Genomic DNA, 22,998 nt, shown 5'->3' on the forward strand with positions numbered 1-22,998 from the left:
ACCGGAATTAATTGCAAATGTTTACAAGATCTTCAAGGTTACAGATTTAGCTTGAGAATATTATTATTATTATTATTATTATTTATTCGGCCAACAAATGAACAAAAGTACAATGACAAAGCAAATAAAAAGTAAAAAGTAAACAAAAATTGGAAATTGAAAAGTAAGACCAGACAAGACTGAAGAACGCGAGTAGGAATGGGTCGGGGAGGCGGGAGGGAAGGAAGGGTGCACAGTTTGACAGGGGAGAGGTGATAGAGGGACAGAAAACAAGGACAATATAACATTCCAAACCGGCCAGGGTAAACAAAAGTGTACTAAAACAGTACTGTTTAATTCAGATTGCTTTTGTTAATTATCCAGAGACCTTGTTTGAACCGCAAAGCAAAAAAAACACCATTCTGTGCCACTTTTAGGAAGCGAGTGCTTCAAAGATCAGACAATGCCAGTATGGCTCTTTTTATGTCATATTGACTAAATTTATATGTCATATTGACTAAATATATGTCACCGACATATATTTAGTTGGCTTGTAAATCGGCTAATCCGTGAACGGGTGCGCGCAAGCGTTGACCCGACGCACACGCGCAGTTGCTATTATTTGTCGGTTCAGTGCATGTTATCGCGTACCGGTAGCTGCAATCGGCTGAATGAAAACGTGTCCTGGATGTTCAAAACTTCAAAATATGACACAGATAATTTCATCAGGTAGTAATAAGCACCCGTCTCTAGATTTTGGGCACTTTTGTTGCTTTAAAGAGTTCTTATCAACATTACACTAAGTTAAAAGCTCTCAAGCTTGATTTGCATGACACAAGTGTGAAACGATGCGGGGTTGAACGCGGGGGTTGAAAAATACAAACTTCAACCCGGGGCGGCACTGGGTTCACCCAGGGTTGAGTTCAACCCGGGTTGAGAGTCTCTAGTGTGAAGAGGGCTTTTGTAAACTATACGCCTACCCTATCTTGATGGTTGAATGAAGAATTAGTACAGTCACCAGATGACCCTTTTTTGGCTTTTGGCCTGTTTTTGCTATGATAAGATAATGGTCTGACGATGTTATACCATAATTACAATCACATTTTTTCAACAAACTCAGAATTGTGATACACAAGATAACAGACAAATGTATCTTTCTGATGGCAACACCAGCTTCCGCTCCCACAAAAGATACAATTGGTTGGCATGGCAACCCGATGATGGATGATACCAATGTGCTGAAAGAGGCGCTAAGCACTTTGACCTCCCCTGGGGGGTCAGGGGTCATGCTTTTATTCCCAGATCGCCGGGCCATTGTTGGTGGTATGACTTGTTTTTATGATGGGTGTAAATGGGTGTCCCAAAACAGCCAATAAATCATTGTTGGCTTAAAAAGACAAAAAATGTAGCTTATTATATTGCTTACACCTGTGGAACTTATGATTTGACTGCTCTACAAACCTTCATTTAAAGGTACAAGGATATTTTTTTGAATCAACAAAATTGCTCAAAATCTCAAGTAGAGTACATAACAACCCCCCTCTCGAATTTTTACTCCAGTGGATGGACGCTCAACATTTTGCGAAAACAGAGAAAACAAATTATGCAAATTTTGTTTGGTCTCATAACTGGATTTCATTGCTAATGCCCGTAAAAATGTGTGCCAATGGGTACTCTTTTTTGTTTTTTGTTTTCTTCGATCAAAAGCATTTCTGGGTATTTGATACCATTACCAGTCATGCGAGTTGTATATTTGCTTTAAGCAAGGTTTTTCTCATTCAAAAGTGAGTAAGTTTTGTATTGTTGATGTACGTTAACGTGGCGCACTTTGATTTTTTTCCTGTAGCGCCTAGCTAGAGCAAAAGTTTTTCCTGAAATTTCACAGATAGTGAAATTTTATCAAGTTCTAAACACCCCGTTCTTAGATCACGAGCTTATCTACCCGTTACACAGTTAGAAGAAAAATTTATTTCGGCGTGATTTTCTGATTTTATTTCCAAGTGCACAGTGAACCCTTTGAAAGTCTCCCCTCAAAAATTAGGGGAAAAAATTCTGACAAACTTCTAGTTGGGTACATGTATGTAAGTAGAGATAATAATGTTAATTTGGAATTTTTCAGAGATTTATTCAAGCGCGCCACATTCGGGAACACTCAGCCGATTTGTGCCCAATTTCCGGACGCCACAGTTTTTGAATTTCGGATTAAATTTCATGACACCAAAAGTGTTCCCAAGCATTAATAAGGTGAAAGTACCAGTATTTCACTGAATGAAATTGAAGTTATTCAACAAAGATGTTTGCCGACACTGATGTGGAAAGTCGGGGTAAACGTCAAAGTGCGTCACATTAGGGAACACCACTATATTTAATACAATGGTCCAGAGAAAAATGACAATTTACAAACGAACATCTATTTTTCGGGGAAACTTGACAGTACATCTTTAAACTGTCAAATAAAAACCTGAACTTTGCAGTTTAGGTGTCAAACTTGTCCAAGGAGGCCTATTGAGTTGACTGAAGGTGTGCCTATGGGCCGTGAAAGTGGTAATTGCTCCCACAACAGGGGGGCTGGGTAGGGCTGCAAATGAAAGTTTTCACTTCATCACCGCAAACAAGATTTTCAAATGAGGCGTTTTTCCAAAAAGAAATTATACTAGAAGGTCAATGCCCACCGGTATACCTTGTGTGAAATTTGATTAAAAGCGAATGATGTCAACTGTCAATTCATTTAAAGATATGTAGTCCATCATTTGTAATTTGTGCATTTTGTTCGTTTGAAACAACAAAAGTGTTCAAAATCTAATGAAGGATACTAAACAACTAACCTGATGAGGTTTCAGCTAAGCTTCAGCTGTATATTCCGAGAAAGACAGCAGTCTAGGATCTCAATTTCAAATCAAAAGTTACTGAATCATGTTTTGAATTGTTTTGAATTGCAGCTATACGCGACGTCATGCACTGATCCGACGAATTATAGCACTGATCCGACAAATTATGTGCGTCTGCGTCGTGCCAATGCTTGCGCGCTTTGCTGAATAACAAAACAAACTACTAATTTAAATTTTCCTACGGTGCGTCTTAACACGCACTGTTGGAAAGGCCTTCATTTGTTGATTACTTCAAAATGACAGCTTCCCAGAAAGAATAATTTCACAGGGAGTTTAGTTGTTTTTCAACAATAATTACGCCAGTTACTTTTCGGATGGCTGGAAATGATGGACTATATAGCTTTAAATTCTTTTTCACACAGTATAGGGCTGAGCCAAATATACCGAATATTCGAATATTTGTATTCAAATTTGTTTTAAATTCAAATATTCAAAAAATGTGAGCAATCTCAAGGACATGATGAAAAATATCTGCGATGTTATTTCAATTGTATAAGTCGTGTGGTTTTACTATAAATCAAATGCCACACTTTTGTCTGTAAAATTGGTCAAATATCACATTATCAGCCGTTCGGCTCCCTCAACAAAAAGGTCGTCCCAACATGACCCTGAAAACATCCATCGAGCTAGAAACTGGTCTGCGTGGTCCATCTCTTTCCAACACTATGCTCGACAGGGACAGTTGGGCCCAACTCATCAAGTCATCATGAAAATGAATGAATGAAGAAGGCTCCCTGTCCTTTCAATATTTCCCAACCTCTTTGTCAATTTTTGACACGTGCACCACAAAATTGTTCCCAAGTTCAAACTCACTTCCATTTGGCAGAACACTTAATTCTTAGGAGTGACAGACATATTTTGGGGGGTTATCTCACTCAGTGCTGCAACCACACGGCCCATCAAATGTCTTGAGGTTCTTCACTTCAGTGTGGTTCATTTCGGCGGTCGGATTTAGCCAAACAAACAGGAAATCTGCGGGTGATCCCAACCAAAATTCCCCCCAAAGAAACTGCCCCCGCCGGTCTTGGCTTAGGGCAAGCCCCGGTGGTTTCGATTCCCCTGAAAGATTGGCCGTGTATCAGAAGTCGGAATCGTTAATAGGCTTCATGATTTATGTGACTGCAGTGGGAACAAAACTAACCCGACACACATTTTAACAAGTCTCTAAGCGTTGCCCGGAACCGACGCGTGTAATTGCTGGGACCGCATTTCTAAGATGTTTCGTGGAGTGAGTCAAGTTAGAAGAATCTGGTATGCCGTTATTTTTATCCGCAAAATTGTTGCGGATCTTTTGGACACTGAATCCGCTGCCACATGTACACTGTTGGCAAAGGAATTATTATGTTTTGCACAATCAATGGAACATGCGCTATGGCGCAGATATCGTGCATGCGCTATCGCGCAGATATCGTGCATGCCCTATCGCGCAGATATCGTGCATGCGCTTTCGCCCAATCGCGCAGAAATGTGTTTGCGCAATTGGTTGATTCCGTAGGAAATCTCAGATTTTATTCCGTTTTTAAAAAAATTAATCCTCCAGAGTCGTGAATTACAATGTAGAAGGGAAAGGTAATCGACCGATGGCAGAGCGATCGACCAAATTGCGGCACGATTGACTGATAGCGCAGCGCGATCCGACTACAGCGCAGATCCGCTGAATCTGATGGCTCCTTTGGACACAAAAGTATTCTCAAACGAGTCGAGGAAATGGAAGAATCCAACCACCATCTTGGAAATTCTGACATCTCGGAAAAGCTGCCATCTTTGGGGGAAAAAAACATCTGCCTCTTTTTCTTTAAAGGGAATATACATCATTTGCTTTTGCTGTAATTTTCAGAAATGGATGGAATTGGGGGGTTGGAAATATATAGCAAATATAGTTACACTGACCTTTTTGAGGTTTTGGGTTCGAAAATGCTATAAAAACCAAGATCCAACCAATTTTCCTGTAGTCTGGTTCCCTGACTCCATATAAGAAGAAACATAGCAGTTTACATATATTGGGGAATTGTAAGGTCAGGGAACCAGTCTAGCTGGCTTGTACCTGTTCATAGGTGTGTAATCGATTGCAAACAAGTGCGATGGTCAATTGGGGCCAGTATTTGAAAAAAAAGCCAGTTTTTTTCCAACGCTGGTCGGCCAACCAGCGTTGGAAATTGATACAAAAATACCACTTTTCTTGAAAATGACAGTATACCAGGTGCCATGATTTTACAGGATGCTTTACACTGTCATTCACTAACAGTCCAGCAAGGTATTTCAAAACGATTTGGTAGTTTTATTTTTTGATGTTTGCAAATGTTGTATTTTCCCTTTAAAAGTGTGCATAAAGATTATATGAAGAAACCGGTATTACCAATAATGTGGTACTGACACTTTGTACAAAAGTTCTCAAAGTGCTTCAAGATTATTACCCCTGTTCATCAGGCCATGAGGCCATGTTTGAAGAGAACTAACTTAACTGCATTAATTAACCCTAACCATCCCAAATCCTCCAAAATCCTTTTTGCAAATTGGAGGAATTTGCAGGATTGAGGTTACATGGCAAAAGTTCATTGCTGATTTCGGAGGACGCACTGTGGTCAAGGTCTTGGGCTGGACCTTGTGTTGTTTATGCTCAGCTGTGCATAAATTTAGTCCTTGATTATAATTGAAATCCTCCGCACTGCTCCAGGATGCCACTGGCTCTGCCTCAGCCTATTGACAGTCATAGCCGGAGGATTTTGCAGGATTCAGGCAGTGGTCACCTCTCCACGGACCATATTCAAGAAATAATGGCGGAATTTGCAGGATTGAGGCTACATGTATGCTATTTTTCCATGAGGCCATTGGAGGATTTGCAGGATTGAGGCTACATCCTAGCAAAAAGGCCTCTAGGAGTAAGGGTTAACTAACTTAGAATTTGGTTGATCCAAAATCCACACAAAAATGTTCCATCTGCAGTAAAAAAAATTCAGTACAAATGCTTGAAATATATGGATGCAAAACTTTGAACTCGACCAAAACTTTTGGCAAGTCACCCTCTCCACCCGCAAAAGTTCTGCCCCTGGCACAGGCAATAATTTCCCCACCAAGATTCGATTGGAGTTGACCCCTGACCCCTAGACTATAATACCCACAATCCCTTGGGGTTTTAGGTTTATTGGACATTCCTGTTGGCACTATTTTTTTTCTTTATAATGAGAGGGTGGTATCAAGTTTTTTGCCCCAGGTCTGGAACCGAAACTAACTAGCTGGCTAGCCACCTGTTGGATTGGAAATCATGACAGATCTCAAAATTTATTTCTGCGTGGGAAAAGCGTTGTTTATTCTCCTTTCAAGGCATTGTAAATTTATACATGAACATAAATGTATAGTGCATTGACACAACATAAATCTTAGCCCTGACTATAAAATGGAACTTCAACCAAAAATCAACCAATCACTCTTTCATGTTTTGTCAAGTACATGTAAGCTTGTTTTGGGTATTTTTTTCAGCTGTGGCAGGAGCTTCTACATTGTTTTGTAAATGTCACTTGGTGGTTGGTCGGTCTGTGGGTCTGTCTGTCCTTGAAAATTTACCGAAAAATATTTGACCAAAAATTGACCAAATGCCATGCTGTCGTCAGGGCTTTGTTTTGATTGATGCGCATGTTCGTCTATTTTGCATTTGTCTGTCCCCGGAAAAATTCACAAAAATTGTTTGTAAAAATTCCTATTTAGTTGTTTATGAAAACCAATTTACTGGAGGCAAAATACGTATACATGTGCAGTAATGTTATAGTCAAGTGGCATTTTGTGCAGTGGTTGGACGGTACCCAGAAAGAGGAAATGAAAAGTATGGTGTTCCATATGTGCCATCATCTTCGCATTTTTGCCCAAAGCTTATTGTGCACTCACACTGTTTTTTTCTGGCAACCCCTTTGGCAACACTAAGTATTTCCAGCATTTATAAAAAAGAAAATACATGTACATGTATGACGATGAAGGGCAAAATCAACTATTACCGGTACATGTAACTTGTGTTCATATTTCCCCACCGGAAAAGTTAACAGTGCGCCTGAATGCACATTTGCATCACAAGCACCGGAAACTACAAGCACCGGAACCTAGGTAACACATCAGCGACCGTGCATAGAAAAAGAACCGCACGATTTGACAGCGATTGAGAGAAACTCCTTCCATCTTTGAAACACCTTGTAAAATAACAATGCCTGTCATGGTTCCTGCCTTATCAACCATTGTCCGCAAATTGAGGTTACTTTCGGGGGGGGGGGGGGGCAAAATGTTATTGTGTCCCTTCCTGCCTTAATACAATCATAGCTTGGTTTGTCCGTAAGAAAATTGAATTAAGCCAAGAAAAAACATAGTTTCCTATTACCCTACCCATAGAAAACCATAGCCATACCAAAGAACTTACTGTTGTAAATCTGTTTATTTTGAATATAATGGAAAACAAAGAAAAACACTAATATGGTGATGGCCTTACCCTAAATATTGCAGACATCCTTCCATCTTATCAAATCCTTATTTACTTTCTTGTACATTGGTTGGCAGTGGTCTTGCAAAGCCTAAGACCATGTGTATTTTTCTTTTGTACACAAGCAGCATGAAAAGTTGAATTTCATACATGTACATGTATGTTAACTGTTACGAATGCATGCAAACAAAATTATAAAACAAAACAAAAAATTAATCAATCTTCGTCCCATCCTATATCATCGCGTCAGTGCAACAAGGTCGTAACTCCGTTCTGCAACAAAGTCATATCTCGCACAGACGCTCCATCGTATCTTAACATGCTTAATGTCCAACCCTACCTCCCTAGCGTCTTTTACTAGGAACTGGACCAAGTCCATCAAAATCCATCAATCACTGTGCGTCTAATACAAAACTGTACATGACAGAATGGAATCCACCACTAACGCACTGGTTGACATTCATGGACTTGCTACATGTACACACAGATTTTAGCCCAATAGCAGTACAGGAAGCTAGGCAAAATCAATCGGATACCCCTAGCACTATTTCAGGCCTTTAGGCCCAAGTCCATCATACTCCATCAATATTTAGTCACGCCAGGCCTCCTGGACCAAGTCCCCCAAAATCCACCAAAATGGGGGATGGATTTTGATAGAGTTGGGGTGGTTAAAGCTATAGTCCATCATTTGTAATTTGTGCATTTTGTTCGTTTGAAGCAACAAAAGAGTTCAAAATCTAATGAAGGATACTGAACAACTAACCTGATGAAGTTTCAGCTAAGTTTCAGCTGTACATTCCGAGAAAAACAGCATTCTAAGATCTCAATTTCAAATCAAAAGTTACTGAATCATGTTTTGAATTGTTTTGAATTGCAGCTCTACGCGACGTAGCGCACTGATCCGACGAATTATAACAACCGCGCGCGCGTGTGCGTCGTTCCAATACTTGTGCGCGCTGCGCTGCATAACAAACGAACTACTAATTTAAATTTTCCTACGGTGCTTCTTAAGAATCACCGTTGGAAATGCCTTCTTTCGTTGATTACTTCAAAATGACAGCTTCCCAGAAAGAATAATTTCACAGGGAGTTTAGTTCCCTTACTATCTTTCAACCAAGTTTGTTTTTCAACAATAATTACGCCAGTTACTTTTCGGATGGCTGCAAATGATGGACTATAGCTTTAAGGTAATTTTGTGTGTACAGGTACATCGGGCTTATTTTAAGTCAGAAACGACCTTTTCACATTCTGAAACTCACGTTTCACATACAGCTCATTTTAGGAGATACGGCCTTGTTGCACGGACACCACAATATTTTCTGGTTTTATAATTTAGAGAAAAAAAATTAACCACCAACCCACCCTACCCTATGATAGGAAAAACAACTTTTTTGACCTCATTTCTTTTTATTTTTAGAAAATTTCAAAACAACACTCGAAATGACTTCCATACTTCCAAGTGACAGCATGCAGCAACGATATGAAGCTTGCCAAGTTCAGGCCGAGGTGATGATTAGTAATTTGAGCAATGTGACCTGGGAATTCAGATATTTCCCCACCACAAAGTTGGCCACCTCAGGGTCTAGATTTCAAGAGACCTGAACTGGAAACCAGTTCATTAACCCAAAAAATGTGCGCTCACTAAATCTTTGTCAAGTTTTTGATTAAATTAGAAAAAAAGAATCACAGAATATCTAGCAAACTGAAGGTGTATTACATGTTCATAAATATATCCAAAATCAAGAATTATGTTGAATAATTAAAACATATTTGTCACAAATACATGCAAACAACACTGGACACTGAGAGTATCAATCCTAACCTCTACGGTCTTTTGCCAGGAACCATCCTCAATCCTCAAAAATCCTCCAAAATTTTGCACTTATGTTCAAATGAAGGATACCCACTGCCTCAATCCTTCAAAATCCTCCAACAGCCATGTCTCTGAAAATGCATTCAGCCTCAATCCTCCAAAATCCTCATGTTCCTCAAACACCATTCGTCCTCAATCCTCAAACACCATTCATCCTCAATCCTCCAAAATCCTCATGTTCCTCAAACACCATTCATCCTCAATCCTCCAAAATCCTCATGTTCCTCAAACACCATTCATCCTCAATCCTCCAAAATCCTCATGTTCCTCAAACACCATTCATCCTCAATCCTCCAAAATCCTCATGTTCCTCAAACACCATTCATCCTCAATCCTCCAAAAGTCATGTTCCTCAAACACCATTCATCCTCAATCCTCCAAAATCCTCATGTTCCTCAAACACCATTCATCCTCAATCCTCCAAACTCCTCATGTTCCTCAAACACCATTTATCCTCAATCCTCCAAAACCCTCATGTTCCTCAAACACCATTCATCCTCAATCCTCCAAATTCAAGTGGTACTGAATGTCCATACGTGTGCCCTCAATCCTCTGAAATCCTCCAAAATTGTATGCATTCGGCCTCAATCCTCCTCTTCTTCAAACACCATTCAGCCTCAATCCTCCAAAATCAACCAAAATCAACCGATTTTGAATGTCCATACCCCCAGTACATGCACCCTTAATCCTCCACAATCCTCAAAAATTGTATGTTGCATTCTGCCTCAATCCTCCAAAAAACCACCGGGGTTACCTAAGACCCGATAAAAGGCACCCACTGAATGGTCAAAATCTCGGGGTCAAGTACGCAGTCTCGTTCTGCATAATTAATTACCAAATCTGCTCACATCTTAGAACCCTTGTTGTGCAAGGGGATGTTCCATAGGCTAAGCCCCCCCCCCCCAAAAATTAGTTCTTGATCCATCGATTATTGCAAAAGTGTCTCAAATTCTACACATTGTACACCTACAGGTACATTAAATATTGGCTCCAATTTATGGCCTCCACCATAGAAAAATATGCATCAATTAATTTTTTTACAATCAGAATGCCTGTACACATAACCTTGACTCCTATGGTTATAAGCACGGTACCAGTGCATAAAATAATTTGTTAAGCATTTAGCAAATGTTTTTCACATGCACATGGCTTATAAAATATACCGCACAAATTCTACATGTCCACGTTTTTGAAAACGAGAGGAGGCACGCCCAGTAGAGCTGGCCACAGAGTGCACAAAATTCTATTCAATTGATTCAGCAATGTACGGGTATGTACATCCTCAGACTGAGGTACGGTATGTACATCCCCCACAGCAAAATCAATTTACCTTGTACATGTATCTTATGTATACTCCAAGATAACCTGATCACAAGAAAATGCATCAATTTTCCTTGCAGCGTGTTTCGTTGCAACTTGCGAGTATTCTCAAATTTCACCGATCAATGTATGATTTACATACATTGTGCATAACATGTACACAGTAAGCATGATTTACCGTGTGCTGGTACATTGGAAATTTGCCACTATGGTAACTGTAGCACTGTGCCATAGAGAATGTCGAATGTACCAGTATGACATACATGTATGAAAAAAAAATGACATAAATTTTTTTTTTTTAAATTTATGCATGTACTGTGTATTTATTACATTTCCCCTAAGGTTTAGCATGTTTGTTGCAGCTTGCAAGAAAATGTCAAATGTCACAAATGAATGCATGATTTACATACCTGTACATAATGACGCGTACGTTAAAGGGAAAATACAACATTTGCAAACATCAAAAAATAAAACTTCCAAATCATTTTGAAATACCTTGCTGGACTGTTAGTGAATGACAGTGTAAAGCATCCTGTAAAATCATGGCACCTGGTATACTGTCATTTTCAAGAAAAGTGGTATTTTTGTATCAATTTCCAACGCTGATCGGCCGATCAGCGTTGGAACAAAACTGGCTTTTTTCAAATACTGGCCCCAGTTGACCATCGCACTTGTTTGCAATCGATTACACACCTATGAACGGGTACAAGCCAGCTAGACTGGTTCCCTGACCTTACAATTCCCCAATGTATGTAAACTGCTCTGTTTCTTCTTAAATGGAGTCAGGGAACCAGACTACAGGAAAATGATTGTTTTTCTTGGTTTTTATAGCATTTTCGAACCCAAAACCTCATAAAAGTCAGTGTAACTATATTTGCTATATATTTCCAACCCCCAATTCCATCCATTTCTGAAAATTACAGCAAAAGCAAATGATGTATATTCCCTTTGACTGGAATACACGAATTGCCTTGGAGAATAGAGAATAATGTATGTTTCATAATACAATCCTCAGTGTAGAAATCTGGTCTGTGCAGCTTTTTCATTAATCATTCTGGGAGATTTCTTCTTCTTTTTCAAAGCCCCTGGTTTTTAAAGAACAATAGCCCCAGGCCACTGATTGCTTCCTGGACTGGAGTGTGGTTTACAGACTTGCAATGGGTCAGCATTCCAAACATGCCTCGCAAAAAAAGAAAAAAGAAAAACTGTGGTTGAGATTGAATTTGGGTCTTGACTGAGAATAAAGACACCTGATATGATGACAGAAACGTAGAGGGTGGTTTACAGACAAAAACAACAAGATGTTTTGTTCATAAAAAGGATATTTTGCTCTTCATGTATTTTGTGAGTTTCCAGTTATAACACCACTCAAAACCCAAAGAAGAATGTTCAAAACCTAACCTGTTGAAGTTACGAGTGTGGTTTACAGACTAAAACAATAAGATGTCTATTGTTCATAAAAAGGATCCTTTGCTCTTTGTGCATTTTGTTCGTTTCCAGTTATAACACCACTCAAATCCAAAGAAGAATGTTCAAAACCTAACCTGTTGAAGTTACGAGTGTTCAAATTAAAACGGAAGCTACAACAGCACCCTCTATTGCCGCACCTCCTCAAATTTTTGTACCAAGGAGCACCAAGGAATGGGGAAATTGCACCAAGGCAAATGATAAAGGGCACCAAGGCAAATTATGGAGAACACCAATGTATAATGAGGGCACACAAAAGCAAAATAGTACCCACCTGGTCTGTACAATTCAAGCTTGAAAAAAAAAAAAAAAAGCATCGCCGCATCAATTCCGGAACTTCGGTCTGACCAGAGACCGATTATTATTTTTTTTTGGCCTAAACAAGACAGAGTGGTGATAGCGAATTTCCTGCGAATATTTGATACAAATTTCCTCACAGATTACTTCCTTTTATCATATTTCATTTTTTGAATTACTTCCCTAATAATAATGCACACGTTTAGCTGCCAGAAAATCTGAATGCCGTTTCTCAGATATGTGCATGTGTAACTTATAAAGCTGTGCAGTATTGATCAGTCATTTTCATATTTTTCCAACAAGTCCAATATTTGAGAATCAAATGCACTTTGTAATAATACTAATGTTTGATATTATTAATAGTTTTAGGCGAAGTAAAAAAAAAAACATGTTTGTCGTCCCCGCCCGCTTCCTTTTTGGAGGCCGCCTGAATTTTTCATTTATTTTTTATTTTTGAAAAATGCAGTAAATAAACACTGAAAAAGTCCACAAATTCATCGGAAAATAAATACCAATACCAATACAACTCTAAATGACACTGTAAATATGTTCAGTTCTCTTGTCCAACTTGTATTTCATTTTAAAAGTGTCTTTGAACAGTGGAACACCAACGGTTGCAGGAAATTTTAAAATGGCGGCCATCTTGAAAAAAAATAGAAAACAGAAAATAAAAAGCCCCGCTTCCTCCTTTTTTTAAAAAAACCCGGACGAGAAACATCGTCATCTGTTAGTTTTACCATACACTTTCAGTTTATGTACATGTATGTGCATGTATTCACAGGGAATGGGATGTCGTTTTCAAGGTTAGGCCTACATGTACTGTTATTGTTTGGATTATGTACAACCTTAAAACTTGGTATCGTTACAATAATGTTCTCACACACATTGTACATTAAGTTGAATGGATCGGTGGTACATGATATCGGTATGTGTACTTACACATGGTCTGTACTCACCGGAGAAAAAAACCTGTGTACCGGTACATTTTCAGATTATTTTGCTGATGAACCCCCCCCCCCCCCCCCCCCCCCCCCCCCGCCCCCGCGAAAATTCCTGGATCCGCCCCTGTGAAAGTGAGTGTTTATTTTCCTTCTCTGAGAACAGGGTCCTGAACTACTCAATTTCCCAATAACCATACTGGTACATACAGTACATGTGCATATTGTAAAAACTATCTTTGTAAAATCTAAAAGACTTTGGATTTTCCCAGAATCTGTTCATGGGAAAGCAGGTTTCAAAGCGATGATATGCCAAGAACTGGAGCGATCTCTGAGAACACAAGGTACACGTATAAAAGCCAAACCCTGGAAATCTTTTTATCTACGGGGGTATTGTGAACAAGGCTCCATCGCAACAACTATTTGTGTGTGCTTGAGTCATGTCACAGTGGCTGATTTTCAATGAGCAACTTTCTGCGGACAAACTAAAATGTAGTTTGTGGAATTAGTATGCATCACTGAAAATGAATAGATAAATGTATTTTAACTTGTGTACATGTGTATGTACATGTACTTTGTAAATACTGCATATACACTTAAGTCATAAATGTACATGTACTTGTGTCATATTTTTTACAAGACCGTAACTTTGCAGACCAAACGGAAAAAATGCTGCAACCTGATGCCACTTAAGCGGTTGTGTACAAAGTCTATGGAGAGTCAAGAAAATTTTCAGGGTATTTCCTAACAACATTAGAAATGTTTCTCAGTCCCAGATTCATGTCTTATCGACATTTTTTGCAACGACTGACCTTCATTGACATGAAATATGAAGAAAAAAGTGGCGTCGGGTTGCAACATTTTTTCCGACCAAACTACATGAAAGTGCGACACATGAACATGATGTAGTTTTTAACTTTTCAGAACATTTTTGTGCACGTGTGTACATGACGTAAGGGTCTTGGAATTAGTGCTGCAGTCGAGCCGCCGAACCAAACTAAAAAAAGCCGAACTTGGCCTTCTGAACCGAACTTAAACTGAACCGAACCCAAAAGTTGGTTCGGAAGAGTTCGGCAAGTATTTGTTGATAGCGCTAGGAATGCTAAAGCTTGAAACGAAAGGGCAAAATTAGTGCGTACTGATGAATGAGTTAACCGTGTTGAAAAGTCACCGCATTTACGATGTTCTAGCCAGGCATACAATAGGATATCGGGGCCAATACACTTTGAAAAAAAATCGCACGCACCTGCAATTCTCTCAATGAAAAGCGTGCTCTTGCTTTGGCCGCGCAGCACGGCCGGGATATCCCTGCCTTGCCGACTACCGTGTTCAATGACGTAGTTCGTTTTGACCAAACCATTTGCAAAAAAGGATGCGCTTTCCTCAGAACAATTTACCAGCATTTTCATTTTTTTCACCATGTCAAAATTACAAATATACTTTTTAGGGGTCAGAAATCTTTCCGTAATTTATGCGAGGCTGGAGCGTGGCGTTGTTTATTGACGCCACATTTATGGGTCTACGCGATCATAATTCTACGCACTCACCTTCAATTTGCGTTTAACAACATGCGCTTTACAAAGCCTTATCTGCGCAGATTATGGAGGATCGAGGATAAATCAATGTTTTTGTCCAATAAATACTAAATTAAAAAGGCCCAGTGAAAAAAATAACTGTTGAAAATCTTGGATACTACATAATGGGAAAGACTGCATTGGTCGCAGGACATTTGGGTCGCAGGACATTTGGGTCGCAGGACATTTGGGTCGCAGGACATTTGGGTCGCAGGACATTTGGGTCGCAGGACATTTGGGTCGCAGGACATTTGGGTCGCAGGACATTTGGGTCGCAGGACATTTGGGTCGCAGGACATTTGGGTCGCAGGACATTTGGGTCGCAGGACATTTGGGTCGCAGGACATTTGGGTCGCAGGACATTTGGGTCGCAGGACATTTGGGTCGCAGGACATTTGGGTCGCAGGACATTTGGGTCGCAGGACATTTGGGTCGCAGGACATTTGGGTCGCAGGACATTTGGGTCGCAGGACATTTGGGTCGCAGAACATTTGGGTCGCAGAACATTCATGACATTTTGGTCGCAGAACATTTTCATGATTTTGGGGCACTAAGATTAACAACTGTTTAAGAAACTAAAAAATATAGGCCTAGCCCTAGTAGAGGAGTTCTAAAATACAGTTTTACCCAAAAAGGTACACATACATAGTCATAGCCTATCCCTAAGATGAACTCATCAACGGTGACAAATCATGTGCAGCAAGCAAGGCTACGGCATCAACTCGGGAGTCTGCATGGTCTCTACTCGGTCGATCGATAGGCCCATGGAGGAATAAAAACATGATCTGCCCAACTTCACTCGGACCCCCGAGACAAGATGAAACGTCAAATAAAATCACATCTTTACAACGCAAAAAACATTTCAAAGTTTTAGTAAGTTACATCTCCACACTTACCAGTTGTTGAAGACTTCAGTTCAATTGGATTCTTGCTGCTAAAACGAATGAAAATACGGTATCTAAAGAGGCAAATCTTGTGAGGTTTCGCAGGCAGATCGTCACACATCACACGTCGATTAACCGAATTATGATTTTTATGGTCTGTGTGTATAGCGCCCTCTGTTGACGGAGAACTATCACATTAAAGTTTATTTCACACATTTTACGAGCGCGCAAGTTGTAAGATTTGCGAATTGGCCCTTACTTTACGGCTTGGAAACACTGTCACAGCTGTTGCTTTTCTGGTAGGTTTAATTTCCCGTTGACAGTTAAGATAAATTTATGAAGAAGTATTCAATTCTTTGCTAAATGCTACAATTTGTGTTTTTACCGCCGCCGAAAACTTGTCAAAAAATTCATTGCATTATTAGCAGACGACATCGCGCATAACGTAACACTATTAACTAACAACCCAAGTTAGGCCGGTGGGAGAATGCGGCAGCAGAAAGACCCAAATTTGTCGAAGTGTTAACCTTGTTTTACCAAGGAAAAAAGACTATAATCTTTGAAAAGAATATTTTTGTTTTGGTTTACTCAAAAGATGTTTCTGTTTGCTTTTAAGTTTCAGGTGGAACGAACTGGCTGAACAACTGCGGCGATGCAGCAGCAAAGTGAGATATTGACTTATTGTTGGCTCCATGACAATCGCTATTCTTTGATTAAATCATGAAATTGTCATGGAAAAAAAATGGAAAGAATCAAGCTTAGCAACAACTTTCATTATTTTAATTGCTACAGGCAGCTCATGAAAGTTGAAATTCCAATGAGTTTCAAACAAACAAATTAAAACCTTGGCAAAGTTTATTGCTTACCAAAAGGGCTCCCTCTATTGGCGGTTGTGAGGTAGCTCAAACTTTTGACCAGTCAAAAACATTGTATGTTATCACTTTGTTATTTTCATCAATTTTTTTCTTTTTTTAAGATTATTTAGAAAATATGATCTTTGATTAGATGCAACTTAAATAAGCAAATAATTGATTATTTAATTTCTCTTCTCTTTTTTTTTACCAATAGAAAAAATAATGCCGTCATTCAACAAAAACAAGCGGCCTCGACAAGCCTTGTTTGCACATCCCAATAATGAGAACCACAACAATGTCAATGCAAACTTCAGGGGTAAGATTTAAAAAAAATAATATATGACCAAAAAATGTTCAAGTACAGTTGTATAAGGGTCATTCTTTTGGGGTTCATTGTTTTTCTTGTCCCTGTTACAGCTGACATCTGTGATTTTATAATTCTGATGCACTCCTTAATGCAGTCGTCCTCCAAGAGTGATTATGAATAGCAAACTACCTACACAACAAATAAAACATCATTTGAAGTCATTCTTAATGAGACTTGAATGGCAAATTACAAAGTTCAGCAGTAACGGGACCGGAATATTGTCGCACTTCGGACCCTTAATTTATACAATGACCAATGATTCTGAAACCCAGACAATTTCTGTGCTACTTTATTGATAACTCGTCAATTTTACAAACTACAAATTGTATTCAATTGTATTTTAGATCTTTTAAGAATTCTACTCAACTGGAGAAAATGTTGTTCCAAATTATGAAATCACAAGTTTAATTGTAATCATGAAATGTGCAATGTAGTTTGATTTAGAAATTAAATGAATTAAGTAAGATTTTGTTAGTACCAAAACTTTTAGGTTTAATTAGTTTTTAATGTTGGTAGTTTAATAGGAAGCATCAAAGCACGTATGTTTTATGTCGTTTTGTAAAAAACAATGTGCCCAAAAGCTGACCTCACAACAGAAGTCTTGGTCCTATTCTCCACTGTTTTTAAAAGAGAAACATTTAGTTATTTACATAAAAAAACCTTTATTTTTACTATTTTTTGGTCAGGAAATTTCCCTTCATCTTCTGGTCCAAACCATCGTCCCGCAAACAAGCAGCCTCGCATGGGCCCCAACAGCCAGAACCTTGGAGTGCGTCAACCCATGAACGATAACTACAACAATGGCGGACGCCCCTGGAATGGAATGCCTAACAACAGCAGCAGAGGTAATGTACCGGTAGAATCATGTACCCAGTGAGCATTTAACTTGGGTTCAATTCAGTTGCGGATCTAGATCAGTTACAGTAGTTGGGGGGTGGGGTGGGGTTGGGGGGGGGGGCATGCCAAGATAGTCAGGGTTTTTTTCCCCATCATGCAGCCTGTCGCTCCAAAACCAAAAAGTTGGGGAGGGGGGAGGGGGGGATCCAAAACAATTTCGCAGCCCTTGAGCGGACCCTGAACCCCACGCCTTAATTTTTTGGACCCACTTTTTGGGGGGACCAAAAAGTTTTTTGGCCCCCCCCCCAAATTGTGTTCTGGATCCGCCCTTGGGTAAGGCCCCCACCCCTAACTTCTTGATTTTGCAGCAACAGGGCGAATCGCCAAAAAATGATCATTGCAAAATTATTTCACCAAATGTTCCAGGGGCTTTCGGGATTGAAGTCTTTAGAGGAATTTTGTAGGTTTTTCAAAGAAAACCCTTTGTTTGGATTGCTGTTTACGAGTGTTCCTATTTTTAAGGGCTGACATCAATCCATATAGTCTTTTGTTCTGAACCTCTCCTAAGTAAATTTGTTGTTTATAAATTGTTTTAACTTTTCCTTCCTTACAAGGGAATTTCGCAGCCTCAACGCCTCCTAATCCCTGGAGCTCATCCGCAGCGTCTGCAGGTTATGGCTTCGGGGGCGGAGCCTCTCCCGCAGCGGGGGCTGGGAGCATGAACGACAGCTGGCAGCGCTGGGCTGGCGTGAGCAACCCACCCCCTCCGAGCAGGTACGCACGAGGGCGCTGTTTATAGAAATGATGGGACAAACGAAATGGTTCCAACCTGAAGAAATATAATATCTTATACTTCCCAAATTAATAACGTGGTGCTTGCATAGCGCTTTGATCGTACCATTGTCTCAAAGCGCTTCACAATTATTATCCCTGTTCATCAGGCCATGAGACAATTTCTGGCAGCAGCTTGAGATCAGCGCAGTCTGATGTATACCTTCACAGTTACCCGTTTATACTCCTGGGTGGAGAGAGGCAATTGTAGTAAAGTGGCTTGCCCGGGGACACACATACCCACATACAATAGCACATGGGTTGATCACCATATGTGATGCGATCAAGCTAAACGAGTCGTTTGTCGCGAACCTCCATTTGGAGATTCAGGCCAAAATAGGGCCACTTCATCACATCACTTCATCACATCTCTTGGAGTTCCAACTTCCATAAATTTCGAACTAAAGATGGTACCAGCATGCGGTTTTAAAAGCAGTAATGCTGAGTTTGTGCCCTTTTCAAATCTGTAAAAAAAAAAAAAAATGACTCATTTTGCTAGATCGCATCTCATATAACCATTGGACCATTGTATGATATTGATCGACACCTATCATCAACTTAGTCAAGCTTCTTCATATTTTTCTCAATGACAGGCCCCCTACCCCAGTCAGAGCCCCACAGGTGTGGGGAGGCCCAGCCCAGGCCCCCCAGCCCAGGTTCCCTCCTCCTCAGCCCAACCCACCCACTGGGACTTTCTGGCAACAGAACAGCGGTCCTCATCGTCAACTGAATGCGTTCCCGCCCCAAACCCCAAGACCTAGCTCTGCAAACAAGCAAGTGAGTGATCATGCTGTTTTCTCGTTTTTCTGGTCGCGGAGAGCTAGCCTAGTATCCTCTAAGTGCTTAGCTGACTGACTGACTGAGTTAATGCGGTACCAGCTGCTATGTACATCAGATTCGAACAAGCCACCGATCCCCTTAGCTCGGTGGTCAGGTGATAAGACATCTGCACTAGAAAGCAGGAGGTTGCGGGTTCGAGTCCCACCCAAGTGATTTTCTTTCACTTGGGAGGTAATACACACTGAGTATACAGTGTTTATACGTCAGTGAAGGGCAAAACCTAATTTGTTTGACTCTACACCGTCTACGTACTCCACACCTGCATTAGGTCCGGCACAACTTGTTTCATGTTCTTGAATGATACTGGCATAAGCAATAAGTCAAGTCTTTGTGCAAACGGCGAAAGTTGATTCTTCATTTCCATCATGTACTTTACCGTAATCTAGAATTTTTCAGCCATTCAGATTTAATTTTGAACACTCTGGGACCAGCTTTACCAGGCTTGCCTCATTTTGTTTCTTCGGAAACTCAGACACTCTTCGCATCCAAAAGTTTGTTGCTTACATTTTGACGGGGATTATCATTAGTGCCAATGGAAATTTACTGGTCTTCATCCTCAACAATTCAAAGAATGCATAGAGTGGACTGCCATTTTGTTCTTGTCTGATGCAGTTGTCAGGCAATGCAGAGAAGCAACAGTCTGGATTTGTTGTGGATGACCGCTCTCTCAAAGTCCTGACTGCGTCCATTGCCGACGTGGGGAGCTGGAGCCAACACATGGACAAGATCGGCAGCATGATCTGTGAAGTGTTTGGTCAGTTTATCAAGTCTGTCTTTCTTTCAGTTGTAATATTTGTTCAGACAATTCCTGATCTGCACAGTTACACAGTCGAGTCCATCACAAGTCAAGTCACAAGTCAAATCAAAAGTCAAATCACAAGTCCATTACAAGTCAAATCACAAGTCAAATCAAAAGTCAAATAAGTCAAATCACAAGTCCATTACAAGTCAAATCACAAGTCCATCACCACTCCATCACAAGTCCATCACAAATCAATCACAAGTCCATCACAAGTCCATCACAAGTCCATCACAAGTCCACCACAAGTCCATCACAAGTCCATCACAAATCAATCACAAGTCCATCACAAGTACACCACAAGTCCATCACAAGTACACCACATGTCCATCACAAGTCAATCACAAGTCCACCAAAAGTCAATCACAAGTCCATCACAAGTACACCACAAGTCCATCACAAGTCCATCACAAGTCAATCACAAGTCCATCACAAGTCCACCAAAAGTCAATCACAAGTCCATCACAAGTACACCACAAGTCCATCACAAGTCAATCACAAGTCCACCAAAAGTCAATCACAAGTCCATCACAAGTACACCACAAGTCAATCACAAGTCCACCAAAAGTCAATCACAAGTCCATCACAAGTCCATCACAAGTCAATTACAAGTCCATCACAAGTCCATCACAAGTCCACCACAAGTCCACCACAAGTCAATCACAAGTCCATCACAAGTCCATTTCAAGTCCACCAAAAGTCAATCACAAGTCCATCACAAATCCACCAAAAGTCAATCACAAGTCAATCACAAGTCCATCACAAGTCCACCAAAAGTCAATCACAAGTCAATCACAAGTCAACCACAAGTCAAGTCACAAGTCAAATCAAAAGTCAAATCACAAGTCTATTACAAGGCAAATCACAAGTCCATCACAAGTCCACCACAAGTCCATCACTAGTCAAATCACAAGTCCATCACAAGTCAATCACAAGCTAATCACAATTACAAGCTAATCACAGGTCCATCACCAGTCAATCTCAAGTCACTCTGGGTCGAATCAACAGAGGTGAGGAAAATCAGTCACTGTTCATTTAGGAAAACTGAGCTCAAACTGAACAATTCTGAATTCTGTGGACTTGGAATGAATTCCCCACAACTCTGCACACATTCCTCTCTGTCTTATCATTTTGAGCTTTTAAAATTTTTTTTATGATCAGTAAAGGTTAAAACAAAATATTGTGCCTCTTTTTAGGTAAACTTCAAAAGAGGTCATGTGACCTTTGTCAGTCTTTTCCTTCACACAAAAAAAATTGAAAATTCACAGACCATATTTTTTTACCAGTTATATTTCCCCAGATCGGTGCCATAAACAGTTAAAACTTTAAGTAAATTGTTGAGAACTTTCAATCATTCAGCCATTATGACAAGAGTATTGTTTTAAAACTGGCGTTCAAGTTTTTAAGAGGTACATCTCTCGCTGATTTGGGATGTGATGAGCACAAGAAGGTTCTGATAAACTTTTTGTGGTCATTGTTTCCAGGGGTCATGAATTCTGCCATCTCTTCCGATGTAAGGGGCGTCGCCAAGAAGTTTACTCTGAAAAACGAGGATCAAACTCTCAAGTGCATCTTCTATGAAACGGTGAGTGATTCCACAATTCAGAAGTTTTTTTTAAGTCAAATCAAAATTGTTTAGATCATATCAAAATTTTTAAATCAAATCTCAATCAAAATTGTTTCCAAAAACAATTCAATGCCTATTAAATGAATGCCATGGCATGATGCGATTACTCTGATTCTAAATCAATGTGTTGTCTACAAAGCTTTTTAGCCACTGTAAAGTTTATGGATACAGCTGAGAATTCATTTGTATATTGCATAACATTTTGATAAATACTGTGTCAGCAAGTGTTAATTATTTTGTTAATTTTGACTGCTAATTACTTTGTTGTATTTTTGAGCTTCTTAGGTTAATTTTTTAATTGTTAATAAAATAAGCTACGTTCACTATGTTTTTGAAATTCAAAGTTTTGGGAAATGAGGTGAAATATAAGAAAGAATAAACAAATGAAATAACATAATAACGAATTTGCATCAAAAATTTCTTTCAAAAATTGTTATTTTTTCCTGCACCTTAGGATCGGTCCTTACCCAAACTGACCAGGGATCAGTGGTTGCGTTGCATGGGGAGTATGGAGCAGAAAAGTGGTCTGTTTCGTTGCGTATCCATCCGTCCTGCCAGCCAGGCAGAGCGACAAGTCATGACGTCGCTGATCGCTGCTAGCAGCAGCACTATGAGAGAACGTCTCGCTGCCGAGCAAGAGCCTTAGGGAAGGGAGGAGCTTATATCTTGAAAGGGGGGGGGGAAGTGTTGTAGTCAAATCCATCAGAGTCTTAGTCATCGCAAGTCCAGTCACAAGTAACAGGGGATGAGGAATATGCTTTTGCATTGTTCATTATTTTGCCTGGGACTGGATGACTAGTACTTGTAATTGGCTTATGAGGACTTAATTGTGATAGACTTGTGAGGACTTGTAATGACTTGTGAGGACTTGTGATGGACTTAATAATAGTGAGACTTTTGATGAGGACTTGTGAAAGACTTGTGAGGACTTGTGAGAGACTTGTGAGGACTTGTGAGAGACTAAATATAGTGAGACTTGTGAGGACTTGAGAAAGACTAGTGAGGACTTGTGAGAGACCTGTGAGGACTTGTGAAAGACTTAATAGTGAAACTTATGAGGACTAGTGATGGACTTAAAAGTGAGACTTGTGAGGACTTTTGAAAGACTTGCGAGTACTTGTGAAAGACTTGTAAGGACGTGAGAGACTTCTGAGGATTTATGAT

The 22,998-nt window shown here is 39.9% G+C and overlaps 2 protein-coding genes across 6 annotated transcripts in view; one reads left to right on the top strand and one right to left on the bottom strand.

Moving 5' to 3' along the window:
* Window positions 1-15,844, bottom strand: part of LOC119726130 (CAP-Gly domain-containing linker protein 1-like) — an 89,149-nt gene extending 73,305 nt beyond the window's left edge. For all 5 annotated transcript variants that reach the window (XM_038197743.1, XM_038197748.1, XM_038197746.1 and 2 more), the window contains exon 1: window positions 15,692-15,844. The gene's annotated coding sequence lies outside the window, so the exon portion shown is untranslated. The remainder of the gene's footprint in view (window positions 1-15,691) is intronic.
* Window positions 15,845-16,275: 431 nt separating this feature from the next.
* LOC119726854 (spermatogenesis-associated protein 22-like) lies at window positions 16,276-22,713 on the top strand. The gene is made up of 8 exons (XM_038198709.1): window positions 16,276-16,344; window positions 16,748-16,849; window positions 17,587-17,745; window positions 18,352-18,511; window positions 19,162-19,345; window positions 20,021-20,162; window positions 21,692-21,792; window positions 22,289-22,713. Exons 1-8 carry the CDS (start codon window positions 16,332-16,334, stop codon window positions 22,478-22,480), a joined length of 1,053 nt encoding a protein of 350 aa, XP_038054637.1. The 5' UTR covers window positions 16,276-16,331; the 3' UTR covers window positions 22,481-22,713.
* The last annotated feature ends 285 nt before the right edge of the window (window positions 22,714-22,998 follow it).

Source organism: Patiria miniata, unplaced genomic scaffold, assembly GCF_015706575.1.
Source record: "Patiria miniata isolate m_02_andy unplaced genomic scaffold, ASM1570657v1 HiC_scaffold_2, whole genome shotgun sequence".
In the NCBI taxonomy this organism is placed as follows: domain Eukaryota; kingdom Metazoa; phylum Echinodermata; class Asteroidea; order Valvatida; family Asterinidae; genus Patiria; species Patiria miniata.